Source organism: Ceratotherium simum, chromosome 28 (assembly GCF_057802395.1).
Source record: "Ceratotherium simum simum isolate JZ-2026a chromosome 28, ASM5780239v1, whole genome shotgun sequence".
In the NCBI taxonomy this organism is placed as follows: domain Eukaryota; kingdom Metazoa; phylum Chordata; class Mammalia; order Perissodactyla; family Rhinocerotidae; genus Ceratotherium; species Ceratotherium simum.
The window spans coordinates 34,360,387-34,379,249 of NC_141927.1; the positions used below are offsets into that span (position 1 = coordinate 34,360,387).

General features: G+C 51.4%; 1 protein-coding gene and 2 long non-coding RNA genes across 8 annotated transcripts in view; 2 read left to right on the forward strand and 1 right to left on the reverse strand.

Annotated features, from left to right (window-relative positions):
• LOC147913357 (uncharacterized) overlaps window positions 1-13,270 on the reverse strand; it is a 50,022-nt gene extending 36,752 nt beyond the window's left edge. For 2 of the 6 annotated variants that reach the window (XR_015548841.1, XR_015548839.1), the window contains exons 1-3: window positions 8,909-13,270; window positions 4,181-4,353; window positions 2,931-3,991 (exon numbers count right to left, since the gene is read on the reverse strand). This is a non-coding gene — a long non-coding RNA (uncharacterized LOC147913357). Of the gene's footprint in view, window positions 1-2,930; window positions 3,992-4,180; window positions 4,354-5,536; window positions 5,643-8,908 lie in introns of all 6 variants that reach the window. The other 4 variants (XR_015548842.1, XR_015548840.1, XR_015548844.1 and 1 more) reach the window with 4 other exon arrangements.
• Window positions 2,163-6,013, forward strand: LOC147913358 (uncharacterized). The gene is made up of 3 exons (XR_015548845.1): window positions 2,163-3,097; window positions 4,336-4,418; window positions 5,743-6,013. It is a non-coding gene; the product is annotated as an uncharacterized LOC147913358 (long non-coding RNA).
• Window positions 13,271-13,622: 352 nt separating the features above from the next.
• Window positions 13,623-18,057, forward strand: ZNF703 (zinc finger protein 703). Its single transcript, XM_004428847.3, has 2 exons — window positions 13,623-14,164; window positions 15,172-18,057. The coding sequence occupies exons 1-2, from the start codon at window positions 13,922-13,924 to the stop codon at window positions 16,705-16,707; spliced, it is 1,779 nt and encodes a 592-aa protein (XP_004428904.1). The 5' UTR covers window positions 13,623-13,921; the 3' UTR covers window positions 16,708-18,057.
• The last annotated feature ends 806 nt before the right edge of the window (window positions 18,058-18,863 follow it).

An 18,863-nucleotide genomic window follows, 5' to 3' on the forward strand; every position in this document is an offset into this window, starting at 1 on the left:
GGCCGGAGACTGTGGGCAAGCCGTGCTCCCAGTGCTTTTCTCGCTTCCCCTGTAGTAACTTGTCCAAGCTCACACAGCCAGTAAGGAAATGAAAGAGCAAGTACCTGGCTGGAAAGACAGCAATAATAACTCACATTTCCGTAGCATTATTTAGTTGGAAAGTACTTTCACATCTATTATCTTAACTGATCTTTTAACAACTGTGTGAGATAGAGTGCAACGTCGTTATGCCCATTAGACAGAAGATAAAATTGAAACTAAAAGGATAACGTGCTCCCAAGAGGCAAAATTGGTCCCAAACTCAGGTATTCTCCCTCCAAGTCTGCTCCTCCCTTCACTGCCCCTCACTGCATCCCAGTGACTGTTGGTCCATTCCTCCTGAAGCTGCACTTGCTGACTCCAAACAGGTAGGTCATTCCTGTTTCCCTTCCTCGTGCTCCCCTTTTCAAGTCCTCCCCTGGCTCCTCACCCTCCTGGTTTGGGTGTCCAGGGACAGAGCCTCCAGCCTAGCAATGAGAGGCCAAAACTCTCCCTCTGTCTCTGCTCCAAAAGCCACTTCCAAACCTTGCCTGAGAGCATGATGCTCCCTTAAGACCTGCTGCCCCCAGCTCTCATCTTGTGTTCATAGGTGGAACGGCCATAGGAGCGCCTGTGCTTTCTGTTCTCTGCTGTTGGAGTGTGTCCACTGAGGTTGCTCATCGGCTATCATTTGACGGTCCACCCAACAGACTCCTCTCAGAGACAAGGAAACATGCGTCTCTCCTGACCTGCTGGAAGGGAAGTTTCTGCTACAGAGCTAAGCACTAGGGCAGAGGCTTACAAGAAACCAATCATCTCTCCTCTCTCTGCCTCTGTGCCTGGGATGTATTTCCACTGATGCACTTAATGCCTGAGATACAATGCTTTGTTTACACATTGGTTCCCTTCACTGGAGAGTCTAATCTTTTAGGGCAACTACATGTCTTTTCATCTCATATCCCCACTGCCCAAGAGTGAAATTTTTGTTGAAATGATTGTTGCTGAAATTTTTTTTGAAAGGCAGGATAGTGTAGTGGCGGAGTCAAATAGCCTAGGATCACAATCCCAGCTCCACTGTTTGTCAGCTGTAGCCCTTGGACAGGTCATTTAAATGTTCTGTGCCTCAGTTTTCTCATCTGTAAAATGGGGCCAAAAAAACCACTTAAAGTTATTGGGAGGGTTGAATGAGTTAATAACATATTCCATCTAATCTACAATGCATCATTATTTTAGGTCCAAGAAAGAAAGAAAAAAAATGCTACGAAATAATCTGTGACACAATGCTTTTTAAATCAGTGTCAGAGATGTTAAATGTGAAAAAAATGCATCTTAGAATTGATGAAATATATGTCTGTAAAACACTTAGGAGAGTAACTGTACACAGTGCGTGCTAAGTGAGAGCGACTGTCATCGTTGTGGAATGGCATTCTCTCAAGAATCCTATGGTGGGTGACTTAATCCTCATTTTACAGATGAGGAAACAGAGATTCAGAGAGATGGAGTCGCTTGACCAAGCTCACAGATCCAGTGAGCCCTCAGCAGGCATTTAAACCTGCCTTTGAGGTGCAATAATCCATAGTTATTACAATAGCTGGCAGCTGCCCGCCAAGCTACCAGGGAGTTAGGAGCCAGGTATTGTTCTCAATTGCATTAGCTTTCCTTAATCTAAGTTTTTCCCCCTCTGGTATAATTACTCTGCTTCTTCCTCCCCCTCCTCCTTTGTACTTGGCTCTGATCTTGTTACTTTTCTGTTAATGGCTTCAGGTTTTACTGTATCTATGTTTTGAATTGTAAGCAACCTGAAATCTTTTATGGAGCTACAAGGGGTATAAATAAATATAAAGGTAAAAATTAGCTTTTAAAGATGGCACATAGCAAGAAAAAGTGAGAAAGAGTATGCCCACGATCACACGTGGGGATGTACAGGCTCTGCGTGGACGCCCCGAGGAACTGCCCACAGCACTCCCTCCAGTCCCGCCGCAGAGAAACTGATGCTAGGTGTCCTGACAAAATGCCAGAAGCTCCGCTTGCCCCTCAAGCTGGGTTGTCTGCCACACCAGACTTTGTTCCCATGACCCAGTGAGTCACTATAGGGTGGAGGGGGTAGAGGGGAGTTGGGGGGGGCAGTTAAGTTTTCTAAGACCTTGTCTGGCTCTGCTTGGTACCCCCCAAAAAGAAGCATCTACTTGACAAATTGTAAGTTTCTAGATCATTATTGCAATGAATCTGAGACTAGGGAGGGCATCCCATTAGCTCCAAATGGAAGCAATGTAAAAGTTGCATCACCATTTTTAACATTAGAAAGGGAACCGCCTGAATGTATTTTATTTGGGGTTTTGTATTAGTATCCTCACAACCTAGTGGCAGCCCAGGACCCATGACTGTCCCAGGTCACAGAAAGATGCCACATGCCACTTCTGCATCATTTCCCCAAATGAGGAACCCCAATATTCTACCTCTTGTGCCAAGCTTGTAATGCTCATGTTAAAAGATAATGAAAAAAATAGGGTATAGTATAGTACTGGATTTTTTCCTCCCAAGTAGTGAGGCCATGGGCTAGCTAGAGAGTTGTATTTGTGAATTTGCTCGGGTTTTTAAGGACGCGATCAGGGTAGAGAGGGCTTTTCCAAAGCTTTTCTCAACTCTCCCACATGCCCCGAGACCTGTTTGAGCAAAGAGGGAAGCTGAAAGCTGGGTGAGGAAGGGAGTTTCAAAGGACAATTGCATTAGGGAGCTTTGCCATGGGAAGCAGAGGGAGCATGCCATCCCTCAGTACCCCTGAATGGAGCCCACTGTTCTTCCTCTAGGACTGAATAAAATGTACTCTACGCTCAAATCCGCCAGACAAAGAAAGATATACCAGCAAAGGCGGGGAGGGATGAAAATGGGTGTTCGGCTATTCATTCACGTACATGTGGTTCATCTCCAAGGCTTCCAAGAAAGCAGCAGCACACCCAATCTCCTCCGACGCTGTCTGTATCGGAGCCTCCTGCGAATAATCCTCTTAATGGAATATTTAAGAAATCGGATATAAATCACCAAGCTTTTATCTCACCTGAAGATTCATACTCCATGGGACGTATGTATATCTTTCTCCATATAGATGGTTGCAGGTGCCTTTCTGAGCAAATGTTGCCATGTTTTTAGGCTCAATGTTTTTCAATATCTAAATCTATTTTTTTTCTGGAGATAGGGTGCAAAAATATAAATTTTCGAGATCAGAGCCCAGAAAATAGATGTACCTAGAGACATTTCTAAATTAAAACACACATCCCTGGGAAAAACCCTTTTTGTCGTTGGCAACCAACAAAAATGCCTATTGTTATGAGGTGCTTATAAATAACTGGATTTTGGCATATGATTTTGTACCAAACAGAAGATGAATAAATTAAATTTGATTTACAACCTTTTTCATTTTTATTAGCACTGCTCTGGAGAGTTTATGTAAGGGACGTGCCAGAGCAGTTATGCCAAATGTTTTAAGGCGTTGGTATTGATATTATATAAATTAAGGTGTTTTAATTTGCATTCTTTAATTAACTAAATACTGGCAGAAAAATAAAACACAAGGGCAGCCCTGACTTATTGCCTCTATTAAACTGCTGACGGCTCTGAAAAGATGCCTTAAGTAATCCAATTCATGCGGAGTGGGGAGGGAGGGGTATTAACACTCTCTTATTTGGCAAAATATATTGGAGTTTAAAAAACCAATATCCTGCTTTGCTTGCAGGGTGGTTGAGGGGGTAGGTGTGTTCTAAGAAAGTCTGAATTTGTGTCCCCAAGGAAGTTGACCAAATGCTTTAACTATCCATCTTGCCCAGGTCTGAGCTGAAGGGGCAGGGGGCAGCCCAGCCCTGCCACTGGGCATAGGCAGGCTCCTGGGTGCAGGATCTTACAGACCTGGGCTACCCAATCTGGGAAGAGACAAGCTGGTTGAATTAATCCAGTGGATCCCATATCAACATGATCATGTCTAGAAAACAAGGAGAGAAATAGTCAAAGATCCTTCAATGGAATTAGCTACTTCTGGTCAATCCTTCCCATCACACATAGGCCCCCAAACCATGAAAAGAAAAAACCTTTCTAAGAAGATGTGCCAGGAGTCCCACATGCCCTGGGTCCAGCCACCACCTCCAGAGACTTTTTTTAAATTCTCTCTTACAGTGATGACAGTATCTTCTTTGTCGCCCAAATTCATTCTTCCTTTTCCGTACTGTCTTGATTGTTCTTGATTTTTGTTCTCTTGATTGTTTCTCCTTTCCGGTGGGGTCAGCGTCAAGCCTGGGAAGGTCTCATCTTCTATAATTTTCTCTCCAGACTTTTAGGGAGGAACAGCTATAAGGGAAAGATTACAACTTCAAGTTGTTGGCCATAGGAAAGAGATTTCTCCTCAAACACAGGTGAGAAAATTTTATTTCTCTTCCCTAAACCCACAGGGTTTAGCCATCTGTACAACAGCCTGTACTGTTCTGCCATTCTGAGGGTGTCCAGCTTGCATTCTCTAACTAGACTGGGAAGCATCATGTCAAGGGCAGAGCTATAGTTGAGTTGAGTTGAGTAGAGACATCACACAGGGAGAGGTGGGGTTGGGAGCAGAGTTCACCTTTCTCCTGGCCCCCACACTGCCTTTACACAGCATTGTCTCTTTTGAGAGAGCCCCTAAGAAACAGTTCAAGGGCAACTCCAAGCCCAACTGCCCAGGCCTCTGAGTACTGTCATTATGCAATGCCCCTACCCCAGCTTTCTTAACGGATGTTTTTTTTATTCACTCCACGAATAAAGGATGAATTCCAACTTTTAATAAGGAAAATACTGTTCTCCTTTGCCAGCATCCTATCCCCCTCTCAACCCCCCCAAAAAAATCACACTTTCTTGTCGTTTCCCATCTTGCAGCTCTGTCAGTTGTTTTAAAACAACTGTTTTAAAACATGTCTCCTGTCATAAATAAGATTGTCATCATGCATTTTGACTGCAGTGGTGAAAAATTCACCCAGCTTAGAGAGAGGAAAGGGACCTGTGAGAGCCCCTTCAGGCCTGATGTGGCCTCATGGTTTTTAACTACTGTAGCTTTTCTGGTTTGAGTTGTTTGGGTCTTTTTTTTTTTTTAATCATTTGTTCATTGATTTATTTATTTTTAAAAAATTAATGAGAAAAACAAAGACAGCCTGGCAGAAAGTGGTTGTGTTGAACTTATCAATGACAGCCCTTGGGAGACATGGAGGGGCACCTCAGGATGCCTGATGAAAGTTCTTCAAGATGTTAGAATTTCACCTTAGACAGCCTGGAATGTAACTCTATCCTGATTCCTCGAGTCCCTCAACACTCCACCCAGTCCCATGCTTCTTCCCAGTGTCACAGGGTTGAGGTCACTAACAAAAGTGAGCCTTGACTCAGTGGCCCCAGGAGGCCCAGGTCTAGGACTAAAAGTGAGGAGACAAAAGGAGGACTCAGGCTGTGAGTCTTTGCAACAAGAAGCTACACGTATACAGTGCCTGGGCAATAGGATGTTCTGCTGCACCTTTTTTTTCTTGGCAAATGGTTGATAAAGCAGAAAACTCATCATCTCAACTCTCGTTGATTCATATATGCATAGCGTTTCATACCTTTCAATTTGTAGGTAAGACCTATTCAAAAATAAAAATAAGAACAGAATGAAGACTACTTAACTGCCTTGGTGACACTCTACTAACAATAATTCTTGATTTATGATTTGATGTCTTCCAGTACTTCACAGACCTCGTTCTGGAAATTCATGGTTAGGACTGGAGATGAACCTCTGCTGACACCACCAAAACCACTGAGTGTATCGTCTTTGTCATGAACCTTTGCCTTTTCATGAGAATGAACAAAAAAGGTCTAGATAATCCAGAGTTCTTGTTAGGGTTCACTTATTGGAAAGTTTGCTATATTAAAATATGTATTTGTCAATATCGTGGATTCTTTTAGGCCAGATTTGATTATTTCTCTCCTTCTTGTTCTCCTCCTACTAAATGATGGAGAAGGAGGAAAGTATGAGAAACATGCACATTTTCTTAAATCCAAAGATGGAAATGGAACCCCTTCTTAATGAGCCTTCGAAGTTCTTTAAATGAATGTGACCAGAAGGTCCCAGAGGTGCTTCCCATGTTTTCCTGCCCAAGTCCCTCTGGTGAATTTCTAACTCACTCCACGGCCATCCTACCAGCTTTCTTACAAGGGGCTTGTTTTGAATGCAGATAGCTTTTGACCCAGCAATTTTACTCTTAGGAATTCATCCTATAGTTATACTAGCACACATGGAGAATGATAATATTATATAAATACATATACATACACATATATATATATATATGTGATTATTCACTGCAGGAGCAAAAGAATAGAAACCATCTAAATGTCCACCAGTAGGAGACTAGTCAAATAAACTTGGCACATCCATGTAACAATGCCATGAAACTAAAAAAGAAATACATAAAACACAGAAGCCCATGATGCAACCTCCAAAATATATTAATTTTTTTAAAAAAAAAAAGCAAGCGCAGGGCCAGCCCAGTGGCTTAGCGGTTAAGTGCGCGTGCTCCGCTACTGGCGGCCCGGGTTCAGATCCCGGGTACGCACCAACGCACCGCTTCTCCGGCCATGCTGAGGCCGCGTCCCACATACAGCAACTAGAAGGATGTGCAACTATGACATACAACTATCTACTGGGGCTTTGGGGGAAAAAAAAGGAGGAGGATTGGCAATAGATATTAGCTCAGAGCCAGTCTTCCTCAGCAAAAAGAGGAGGATTAGCATGGATGTTAGCTCAGGGCTGATCTTCCTCACACACACACACACAAAAAAAAGCAAGCGCAGAATAGTTTGTATAGGGTGTTACCATTTGTGTATAAAAGAGGGAAAGAATATATGTGTATTTGCTAATATAAGTACGAAATATCTCGGGAAGGATGGATGATAAACAAACTCATAGCATCAGTGCATTGGGGAGAGAAACTACATGGCTAAAGGGAGGTTTTCTTTGGAATTTGGTGCCACGGGAATGCACTTCATTATAAATAAATAAACCCATTTTTCAATAAAATAAAAAATCACTTAAATCACTTTTAAAGGGGACTTATTATATAAACCCCCACTCCAAATGGACCACTATACTTCTATACTTCTGGCCATCAGTTTGGTTGGGACCCTGCCTCTCAGGTTTCCTTCTCTGAGCAGAGGTTGGCAGAGAGCCACCAAAATAAACACTCCTCGACATTGTTCTGACATCCTGGAATTTGGTTTTATCAAATACAGCCAGTGATAACTGAGCCACTGCCTGAGCAGCTCTCCCCTTTTCTCTAATTGTGTTTGTGGAAATGAGTTTGGAGCTCACATCCCAGCTAGTTGGGCCTAGAAAGGGGCATAGTTTTGGCAAGTTGAGTCTTATCCACCAGAAGTGAAGGATCATAGAAACATCAACTGGCTGAAACCCACAGAAGGGTCAGAAGAAGGTGTGACATCACCCCTGTGCAGCTGAGACACTCAACAAGGTCTTCTAGAGGGACTGCGGTGCCCAGTGGTTCCGGCTGGTGGAAGCTCAGCGCATGGGGACAGGACGTTTGGGTAAGCATGGTCCCTGCCTCCTTTTCAGGGGCCTTCCGCTCTGCTCGTGGACTCCCCTCACCCCCACATGAGAGACAGTGCTTGAGCACACCTAGAAGGGTTCACACTAGCACCCAGAGGGTGCTCAGTAAGTGTTAGTGGAATCTGAATTTAACTCTGAGTAAATGCACTTAAGAACAGTGAGTAACTAAACTACAGGGCACTAAGCAGGATTAAAGTTAGGGCCTCCTGATTTTTTTTTTTTTTTTTTTACATCTGCAAAAGAAGCACACAGATGCCCAAAAGAAAGGGCTGTCCTGCCTTTCAGGAGCTGGGAATGTGCATATCAGAGAAGTGGGAGGCCTGGATTCCCTGTCCTTACCTGCTACGGAATAAGCTCAGGCCTGCGCCTGCCAGGTGGTTGATAAACAGTAATTGAATGAATTAATTCAATTCAGAATGAATTACTTAAATGAATGTTCCCGTCACTTCCTTCTGTGCCTCAGTTTCCTCTCTACCATATTCTCCTTCCTGGAGATGAAAGGAAAATCCCAATTGCGAAGACCAGACCCCTGGAGAACGATTCAAGTTATTCGTTTTCAGTTTCTCCTGCTGCTCTCTCCCTGCTCTAGGCCTCCCTCTCCCTCGGTACCGCACTCAGGAGACTGGCTCAGGAAACACCTACTGGGATTTGAAGTCTGGTTCTGCCACTTTCTAGCTGTGTAACTTGGGCAAGTTACTTGACCTCTCTGGGCCTATAAGACAGGCTTAATAACAGTATCCACCCCATCAGTTTGTTGTGAGAAGTAACTGAGTCATTATATGTAAGGAGCTCAGAGCAAAGTCTGGCACACAGTAAGTGCTCAATAAATGTTATTATTACCCTAGGTGAAACACTCTTTGTCTGCTAATCACAATTGAGGTGTTGGCAGATTACTAAGGTATGATTCCTCCCAGCAGTATTTGCAACTTAAAAGAGGAATCTCCCAGAAACTCGAAGGCCCAAAGGAACAAAGCAGTCAAGGATGAATGCCCAGGGCTAAGGCTGATGTATGGGGCGGGGCAGATGAAGGCAGGAGAACTTCAAAAGCTCACCTCCTCCCATCCCCCTCTCCCCACCAGCCCTGCCTATCTCCCTGAGGGCTGATAGCAGATAAACGAAACCACTCTTCAAAGCACCCTGCTCAAGGACCCGGATCAAACACACAGGCTGGAAGATAAGCTTCGGTCTACATCTCCTTTTGTCCCCTCCTTCCCACCACATCTCCAAAGGAAATTCTAGAGGGAGGAAAAGTAGTTAATTCCTCCATCTTTTATCAAAAGGAGGTACCTCCTCATCCACGAGGCAATCAGCAGTGATATAGAACCAGGAGGGAGTCAGGAAGGCCTCTTCCAGGCGCTCTGCCAGCATTGCTGTGTGACTTCAGACTCCCCCAGAAGCTCTCAGAGCCCGGTTCTTCATCCATCAAAAGGGATAAAAACACCTGCCCAAAATAACTCAGAAAATTGTTGCGAGATGATGAACACAAACATGTACTTGGGAAAAGATACTTGAACAGCTTATACAGGTAACATTTTGAAATATACAAAGTCATCTGCCTTGCATCTTTTTGGGAATCTGATGAGGTGTGAAATCAATCAATAGCCTTCTCTGTGTAAAATTCTTATTCATTCATCAACAAACATCTATTGGGCACGTATGGCATTCAGACTGCCTGGATTCACACCCCAGCCCCACCTCTTAGCAGCTGGGACTTTGGGCAAGTTACTTAACCTCTCTGTGCCTCCATTTCCTCCTCTACGAAATGGGGTAATAAGGTAATGACAGGACCTACCTCATAGGGCTTCTGTGAGAATTAAATGAGGTAATGCATGCAAAGTGCTGACAACACTGCCTGGCTCTCAGTGTTGGCTACTGTGAGGATGATAAACACCCTGCTAGGCCATAAGAATACAAAGAGGATGGGCACAATAGAGCAGCATTCGCAGTCCAGTGAGAGAGTGGACAAGTAAACAAACAATGACAGATGCCCTGTGATAAGTGTAATAATAGAACATAATAGAACTATGAGAACATGGAAGAGGGAGCTACTCAAGGGGGCTCCCTGCAAGGCTGGCTGTTCTGGTTTGCTCCCACTGTTCCTCTGCCCGTCTGGCCCTCTCATGCCCAAGCTGGGTCTGCAGCCCGGGGATGGGGCAGACGGAGGAAGCGCCTCCGAGTGCCCTGAGCGCAGTGCGCGAAATCAGGGCTCCCGGCCAAGACAGTAATTGCCAGCCGCTGAAAGATATTAAGCGCCAGGGAGGAAAACCAAGTTCTCTATGAGGCAGACTTTTCAGAGTTCTTACAGCTTATTTTAAAAAAAAATGTAAATAGTTACCCAGTGAGATATTACTTCACGTTGTTGCCATTAGGGTTTGAGTGTTATGCAGAGAGAGCAGATCATTCAGGCAATTCTGCCTCAGCGAGGATGGAAAGCTCCGCGGTAACCCCACACAACAAACCTCCCACCTCTAGCTCTCCACCTGACTCAGGCATTTTTTCCTGGGTGGCGAATCTTCTGTAAATTGAAGTCGTGGAAAAAAATCTATAAATATTCAGAATTTCCTAAAGGATTTTCTTGATGGCTTGTGGGGGCATTTTTTTAAAAGACAGATTTGACTGGAGGCTGGGGGAGGGGGTGACCCTCATTTCCGGAGAATTCTTGGACAGCTTGGGTCTTCTGGTCTGTGCCCTCCGGATCGGTTGGCACCATGGCTGCTCTCCAGAGCAACTGCCCCACAGATGATGCATGGACCACAGCCCTCATTTACCTGTGCCTTTCGTAGTGCCAAGCACTAAACGTGTGACATGCGTTGTCTGCTTCTGGCCTCCCAACTCTGAGGTGGCCACTCTTGCGTTTTGCACATGAGAAACAACAGCTTGGGGAGGTTAGCTTGCCGGGGACCACCCCAGCATCATGGTTCAGAGGCCTGCCTCCCAGAGCCCAGACCCCAAGTGACCGTTCTGCCACTCACCCGGCATGTGACTTTGGGCAAGGGACTAAGTTCTCCACGCCTCCCTCTCTTCAGTTGTCAATGGGCATGACAACAGTACCTGATGTTTATCAAGTGCCCCACGCACAGAATTGTTATTCTTCACCACAATGGCACGGGGCAGTCTCCAGCAGCACAGAATTGTTACTCTTCACCACAATGGCACGGGGCAGTCTCCAGCAGCGCTCACCCCTGTCCTATTTTAATGGTGCTGCTCACTCCCAGGGCAATCTGAGAAGGGCCTGGATAGATGGAGACCCCTTAATCATACATCTGCCACTTTTCTGCAAGGGGAGGTCGTGTGCCATATACCCTCTGCGACAATGTCTTGCACGGACTTTTTAACCACACCCCTAGCACATGCTCTGCCTACAGCTGGCCCTCAATAAACCTGGCCCAACTGAATACTGAGCCTTATTCTCTTCTGGTGACAAGCCATTCCTTTGAAAGCTGTCCTTGCTTTAGACTACTAGGGCCCCTTTTAGGACTCTGTATAGGTTAGAGGTTCAGCTAAGTGAATGTCAGATCCTGATTGTAATATTCCTCTAGCTGTCTTTTAATTAGGCTTCCGGCCTGGCTAATTATGGTGTTCCATGTTCTCTCCTAAGGCAAATGGATGGAGCCAGGCAAAGGAGCCCTGCTGCCCTTACCAGCACCCCAAAGGGAAGGGTGTCCCTACTCCCTTGTTAGCATTTTCCAATGTGGTGGGAGTAGGGGGACGCCAGGTCTGGTCTCCACCTCCACGCTGTCTGGCGCCCACTGTTCCTATCAGTGATTACTGCTGTGAGCTAAGGGAGTGGGGTTTTTTAAAGGACAATATATTATTACCTAGGCAAATTCCCCACCCGCCACCACAAGCCATCCTGTCCCAGCCTCCTCCTTTCTCCCTTTCTTTCATTCGTTCACTACCTTCTTCTTCTCTCTTCCTCTCCAAATAGAGAGTAAACATTCCATCATCCTCTGTTCTCCTCTCTCCTTTCTGCTGCCTCCTGCTCCTCTTTTCCTTCCAAATTCCTAAATGCCCTTTCTCTCTCTCCCCCTCCCCTTTCCTCCCAACTGATTTCCAATTAATCATTCCTAACACACACATCTGCTTGGGCCCTAGAAGGCTTTCTTGGCAGGCTTTCACAGCTGGGCTAGTTACAATAATCAAGAAGGAGTCTTTCATCTTTTACTGTCCCCTAGGTCTCCCCTCTTCCCAGCTCTTCCTCCTCCAAGGTGCCCCAAAGGCCCACCCTTTCCACTCTGGAAGGCACTCTCCTGTTCGCTGTCCGCATAGCAGTCTCCCAAAGGCCGAACGGCCCTGTAGGTTGAAGAAGCCCTGTAATGTAGTATTGGCAGTGACAGCAATGTCAGACTTCACAGAGGCTGGCATGAGAAGAGCTGGGGGGGCAGGGAATAGAGACCACCACAATAAAATAAATGGGATCCCCCCCTGCTTGTATCCCTCTTGCTGCAGTATGAAAGACATCTCCCAGTCAGGGCAGCCCTTGGCATTTTTTTTAACCTGTGTATTGCTAAGAGGTCCACTCATACTGCCCCAAAAATCAGCACGGATCCAGGGAGTAGATTTAGTTTAGTGTATGATTGTCATGGCCTGGGAGTGGTGTCTGCTGTCTTCACTGGGCATGATAAAGGTTCGTGATTGCTATTTGTTATTTCCGTGATAGTTATTTCTTTCTGTTTGAAGAGCCCCTTTGAAATCACCTATCCCCATCTTGGGTTCTCATGTTGTCTCAAGGCGCGGCAGAGTCGGGGACGGGTAGTCCTGGAGCAATGTGCCCCGAGCGACAGGCCTGACAATCGGAGTGATGGATTGGGGCTGGGAAAGTGGTACTCGAAGCGAGACAGTGTCACCAGCGCGCCTCCACTGGCCGCCGAGAGCACGGAGACTTGGTCTCGCCGGAGGCCGGCGCACAAAGGACCAGCTTAACCTTCTGACGATCGCGGACCGGGAACTTTAATGTCAGGACTATGACTAGGTGAAATCTCTGCCAAGTGCGAATCTGGCAACGCACACTTTATCCGAAAGGCGCGCGGCGGGGAGGGGGGAAGAGGGTATTGTTATTTTTAATAAAAAGTTTTTATTCCGAAATTTCCCTGGGAAAAGCTAGTGCATTACCCCTCCCCCCAACACTCGCAAGAAGGATGGGGGGAGGGGCCGCGCATCTCTGGAGTTTGTAACGACCTGCAGCACCTAAAGAGAGATCTCCCCTCCTCTGGGATACCGGCCTCTCCAGTGATCCCGGCTTCCCCCAAAATAGCAACTAGGCGCGGTGCAGGGCAGGAATTTTACGCCTCTAAACTGGATACGATAGCAAACCTGAAACACACCCAAACACCGAACCTATAAATCAGCGCGCGGCCAGCGCGCCCCAGGCGCGTCGGGGGGTGCGTATAGCCAGGGGTACCGCGCTTCATCGCGACCATCTCACCCTGGAAGGGAGTCCTCAAACTTGCAGGCTTCGGACAGGACTGGCTCAAAGTAGTTGGAGCGGCTTACGCCACGTCCCGAGAACCGTGGACGCCTCCGACGCTCGGACGCTTCCAAGCAAGCACTCCCGGGAGAAGCCAATTAGGGGAAGAGAGCTGAACCGGAGCAGAGCCCGAGCCGGGCTGGGGCGCTGGAGGCGCGGCCCGCCCCCAGGCGGCCTCTGGGAGCGGCTTGGACTCCGCAGTACCGGAGCCGGCGCCGCGCGCTCCTACCCCCCACCCGACCCCAATCCACCCCACCCCAGACACCCTCGGCCGGCGGGTCACTGCCCTCGCCAGCACAACACCCGGCGGTGTGAAGGGAGAGGAGAGAGCGAAAGGAAAACCAGCCGAGGGTAGGGCGCAGAGCCCAGGGTCCCGGGGAAGTCTCGTCCTCCGTGGGACCCCAGGGCAAGGGCGGCCCAGTGGGGGAGGGAAGGAGTACCGCGGGTGGTAAAGGCCGGGGCGGCGGCGGCGCGCAGGCGAGGCCCCTTTAAGGCTCTCCCCTCCCACCGGCGGCGCCGGCCTCCGCCCGCCGCTCTCCCCGCCCCGGGGTCCCGGCGAGAGCTGCGATTGGGCGGGCGCGGCGATCCCTTTGAAGTGTGGCTGCCGATCGCGGCTATTTGACGTGCGGCTCGCGGAAGGCGAAGGTTTTTGTGTTGCTCGCCGGGGCTAGCGGCGGCGGCGGGGCTGCGGCGGCGTCGGTGGAGGAGGGGTGGAGGCGCAGCGACTGCTGCACCGCGCCCGACGCTGCGGAGCGAGCCCACCCGCCCCGGGAGCTCGCCTCCCTGGTGCTCCCCCTCCCTCCCCGCCCCCCCAGTGGCGCTGCCTCCTCCAAATGAGCGATTCGCCCGCTGGATCTAACCCAAGGACACCCGAAAGCAGCGGCAGCGGCAGCGGCGGCGGCGGGAAGAGGCCGGCGGTGCCGGCGGCGGTGTCCCTCTTGCCCCCGGCGGACCCTCTGCGCCAGGCGAACCGGCTCCCTATCAGGGTCCTGAAGATGCTGAGCGCTCACACCGGCCACCTCCTGCACCCGGAGTACCTGCAGCCGCTGTCCTCCACTCCCGTCAGCCCCATTGAGGTCAGTCTCCTGGTCGCTGCCCGCCCAGCGCCGGCCCCATTGCGCCCACCACGGCCCGGTCCACGGCCCTGCTCCCTGCGCCCCGGGGCTGGGTGCGACGCTCGTGTCGGGCCACGCTGGCGGACGGAGTGAGGAGAGACGGAGAACAGAGGGATCAGAGCCCACCCGGTTCTCCCCAGGCTTCACCGTGGAAGGTTCCCCTTCCACGCTCGCCCTGCGGAGCTACGTGTTTTCTCTCCGATTGGGTTTGCTCTTGGAGTCTCCAATGGGTCCTTTACTTTTCCTCTGGGCACCCAGTTTCCAGGCCAGAGATGATATCGCCCGGGCGTTTCCCGCCCCCCACCCCCATCCTGGTTTGGTCTCTTTGAAGCTCGATCGCCCCCGTCCCACTCCGCCTCTGTCCCATCCGGTTAGAGCTCACTACGCCCAGGCACTCCCGATCCCAGGTCTTTCTTCCTCCCACTTCCCTGGGTGCCCTCCCCGGGAGGGAGGGGCTACCAAGAGAGCGCCAACGGCAGCCCTCGCTTTAGCGCTTTAGAATGCGCTTCTCCTCACTCCAACCCGCGGCGCCACCGCCAGAAACCCGTCCCAAGCGAAGTTCCCCAAACTGAAGGAATAAGTTTTTCCCTGGACATAGAGAAGGGGGTGATTAGAGGGAAGGGGGAGTCACAGCCTCTCCCCCAGCTTCAACTCCAGAGAAGTCACCATGTTCCCGCAGTGCCTTGGGTGGACTGCTTCCAAGGCCCCATTCCCCGGGGCCTGTGGCGCACTCTGGGCCCCCGGGAAGCGGGGAATCCCACCGACGGGCAGTGTGAGCGCTGTTCCGCCCAGCCGCCCCGCACGGCCGGCCCTCGCTCTCAGACCCTCTCGCCAAGGCCTTCCCGCCCCGTCCCGCCGCCTACCGTGGTCCCCGCGCCCCCCGCCCCAGCTCCCCAGGCACCCCCGCTTGCGCCGTCGGTCTCGTAGTCTCACCCCCATCTCCCTCCTCTTGCCACTGTCTCCCACAGCTGGACGCCAAGAAGAGTCCACTGGCGCTGCTGGCCCAGACTTGCTCGCAGATCGGCAAGCCGGACCCGCCGCCCTCGTCCAAGCTCAACTCGGTAGCGGCGGCGGCCAACGGGCTGGGAGCGGAGAAGGACCCCGGCCGCGCGGCCTCGGGCGCCGCCTCCGCGTCCGCGGCGCTCAAGCAGCTGGGGGACTCCCCGGCCGAGGACAAGTCCAGCTTCAAGCCCTACTCCAAGGGCGCCGGAGGCGGCGACTCCCGCAAAGACAGCGGCTCCTCCTCGGTGTCCTCCACCTCCTCCTCGTCCTCCTTGTCCCCGGGAGACAAGGCGGGCTTCAGGGTCCCCAGCGCCTCCTGCACGCCCTTTCCCCCGCACGGAGCACCGGTCTCCGCGTCGTCGTCCTCGTCCTCGCCCGGTGGCTCCCGGGGTGGCTCTCCGCACCACTCTGACTGCAAGAACGGTGGCGGGGGTGCCGGCGGGGAGCTGGACAAGAAAGACCAGGAACCGAAGCCCAGCCCGGAGCCCGCGGCCGTGAGCCGCGGCAGCGGTGGGGAGCCCGGCGCACACGGCGGCGGCGCCGCCGAGGCCGGGGCCTCCGGGCGCAAGTCGGAGCCGCCTTCGGCGCTGGTGGGGGCTGGCCATGTGGCGCCGGTGTCACCCTACAAACCAGGCCACTCGGTGTTCCCGCTGCCTCCCTCCAGCATCGGCTACCATGGCTCCATCGTGGGCGCCTACGCCGGCTACCCGTCCCAGTTCGTGCCTGGCCTGGATCCTAGCAAGTCTGGCCTCGTGGGAGGCCAGCTCTCGGGGGGCCTGGGCCTGCCTCCGGGCAAGCCCCCCAGCTCCAGCCCGCTCACCGGGGCCTCCCCGCCCTCCTTCCTGCAGGGATTATGCCGCGACCCCTACTGCCTGGGAGGTTACCACAGCGCCTCGCACCTCGGCGGCTCCAGCTGCTCCACCTGCAGCGCGCACGACCCGGCCGGGCCCAGCCTGAAGGCGGGGGGCTACCCGCTGGTGTACCCCGGGCACCCGCTGCAGCCCGCCGCGCTCTCGTCCAGCGCCGCCCAGGCCGCGCTCCCGGGCCACCCGCTCTACACCTACGGCTTCATGCTGCAGAACGAACCGCTGCCGCACAGCTGCAACTGGGTGGCGGCCAGCGGGCCGTGCGACAAGCGCTTCGCCACCTCGGAAGAGCTGCTCAGCCACCTACGGACTCACACGGCCCTCCCGGGCGCGGAGAAACTTCTGGCCGCCTACCCCGGAGCCTCGGGCCTGGGCAGCGCCGCCGCGGCCGCTGCGGCCGCCGCCTCCTGCCATCTGCACCTACCCCCGCCCACCGCGCCGGGCAGCCCCGGGTCGCTGTCATTGCGGAGTCCACACACTTTGGGGCTAAGCCGGTACCACCCCTATGGCAAGAGCCACTTATCCACGGCTGGGGGCCTGGCCGTGCCATCCCTCCCCACAGCTGGACCCTACTACTCACCATATGCGCTGTATGGACAGAGACTAGCCTCAGCCTCCGCGCTCGGATACCAGTAACTACAGTTCTGCCTCCTTCCCAACCCTCCTCTCCTCCCCGCTCCGCCTCCCTTCCCCCACCGCCTCGCCGCTGCAGCCTCCACTACTGCTTGTCCCTGCCGGCGTCCCCGCCCAGACCCTCCTCGCCGGACTGTGTATTTATTTACTATAATGTTAGCTTACAAGCTGGGAATATAAGTGCATTATCGGCCCACACGAGTCAATGGTATGCAAAAAGTCTGTGTTCCCCCCAATAATAATATTAATCACACAAATAACTACATGTTCCCTGCCCCTCTTCCTTTCTTTTAATTTTATCTTTTTCTTAGATGTAAGTTTTAAATTTTTTTCTTTTTTTTTTTTTTTTTTTTGGTTTGGTTTTAGGGGGAGGAGGGAGAGTTGGGGTTCTTCTATTTGTTTTGTTTTCCCTTCCTGGGGAGTTTCTTGCATGCCTCTCAACCGTTAAAACTACATTTCCCCTTCTCTTTTCCCCTCTTTCTCCTTCATTCCTTCTTGTTCCTTCCATTTGAGGTTCTGTTTTTTCCTTTGTACGAGTAACAGAGGAGAATGTTTTTTTGTAATGCATTTGGGGGTGCAGGGAGTGGCCTCGATGGCAGGGGGTCATGTGCTCTGGTGACCCTGAACTCTGTTCTGTGAGTCCTCCCCTGCGACCCTCTCCTCGGGTCCTTGGTCTGTGCCCTGGCCCCCAAAATTAGAGCCTTGCTCCCTTACCTTGCTCTGAGCCCTGACCCCACCAGCGGGCTCCCCCTGAGAGAGGGGCCCAGATGGCCTCCCACAGAAACTTTCTACCTTCCAGACTCTTCCCCGCCCCAAACACCTGGTGGTCACACTGCCCACAGAGGGGGGCCTGTAGGGCTCATCTTATTCAATTAAAAGTCCTTAGAAGGCCTGCTGGTGTGAAACTTTGCTCTTTATATTTTGCGAAGTGCTTTTATAGTCATTGTTTATCTCTCTGTTATTGGGGCAGTGGGCCCTCTCCTGGTGGCAGGGGCGGGTTGGTGACTCTTGCTAGATCCCTCCAAAGCAGACCAGTGGTGATATCAGCAGGGCAGTACAACCTTGTTAGCCCCGTTGGGGGAAGGTTGGGGAGTCAGGGAGCATATGGATCGCAGCAGCCCCTTTGCCCCCTCCCAGGCCTGAACCAAGACAGTCCCCAAAGTTGGCGGGGGGCTTCCATGGGCTCCCTCAGTGACTGGGATTGAAGACTCTGGCCCCTGGGTCTTCTCCCCACATCGTCCCTCCCTCCTGGGCTCACGCAGCAACGCGGGGCTGCTGGGCCTGTTGGGATGAATAGAGTTTTCCCTTGGTAAGACTTATTTTGTTAATAAATGGAATACTTGGCTATATTCACACCGTGGTGTGTTTCTCTCTTGCCTCACCCACTGTCCCACTTCCAGACCACGGAGCAGATGCCCCTTTTTTATTCTTGTTTAAAATACCTTATGATTTCCGTCTGAGATTTCCGTTCAAGGACGATTTTAATGCCTTTCCTTAAGAAAGGGGGGAGAAAAAACTTCTGCCAACGCATTACAAATAACATAAAACCGCCTTTATTTTTTTTTTCCACTTGGCTATTTAGCTCCCAGCTTTACTTCAAAAGCCTTGACATTTCCTGGGGACAGGGTGGAGGGAGTGTATAGATGGATTTTCCTCTGGGCCTAGGTTTGAGGTGCAAGGGGCTGAGAAGGGATCCAGGACGCAGGGCTCAGAGACCTGCGGGAGTGCCAAGACAACGTGCCTCTGGCGCCACCTGGTGGCAGAAAGACGAGCGACGGGCGCCAGCCCCGACGGCTCCTCCCGCGCTTTCCACTCTAAATGCGAAGGATTTCCTGTTTCCTAACAGTGACTTGCAGACACCATGAAACCAAAGGGCAGGTGCGCCTGCTGAGAGGGGTGCTTCGCAAGGCTAGAGCGCTCCCCAAGGACACAGCTGGGTTGTCGACCGCAGTCATCTGCGCCCTTAGAGACTTCTCTGAACGCGGTGTGGGGGTTGCTGAGAAGGCGCGACGATCACTCGGGACTTCGAGGCCACTCTCGGTCCCTGTTTTCTTGAGCTCCCACCACTGACACTGGCTTCTGCATCCTCGAGCAGGCAAGGGTTAGGGTGCCGTTTATTGGCATAGCGAACGAGAACCAGGGCACCTCCCCACTGCACG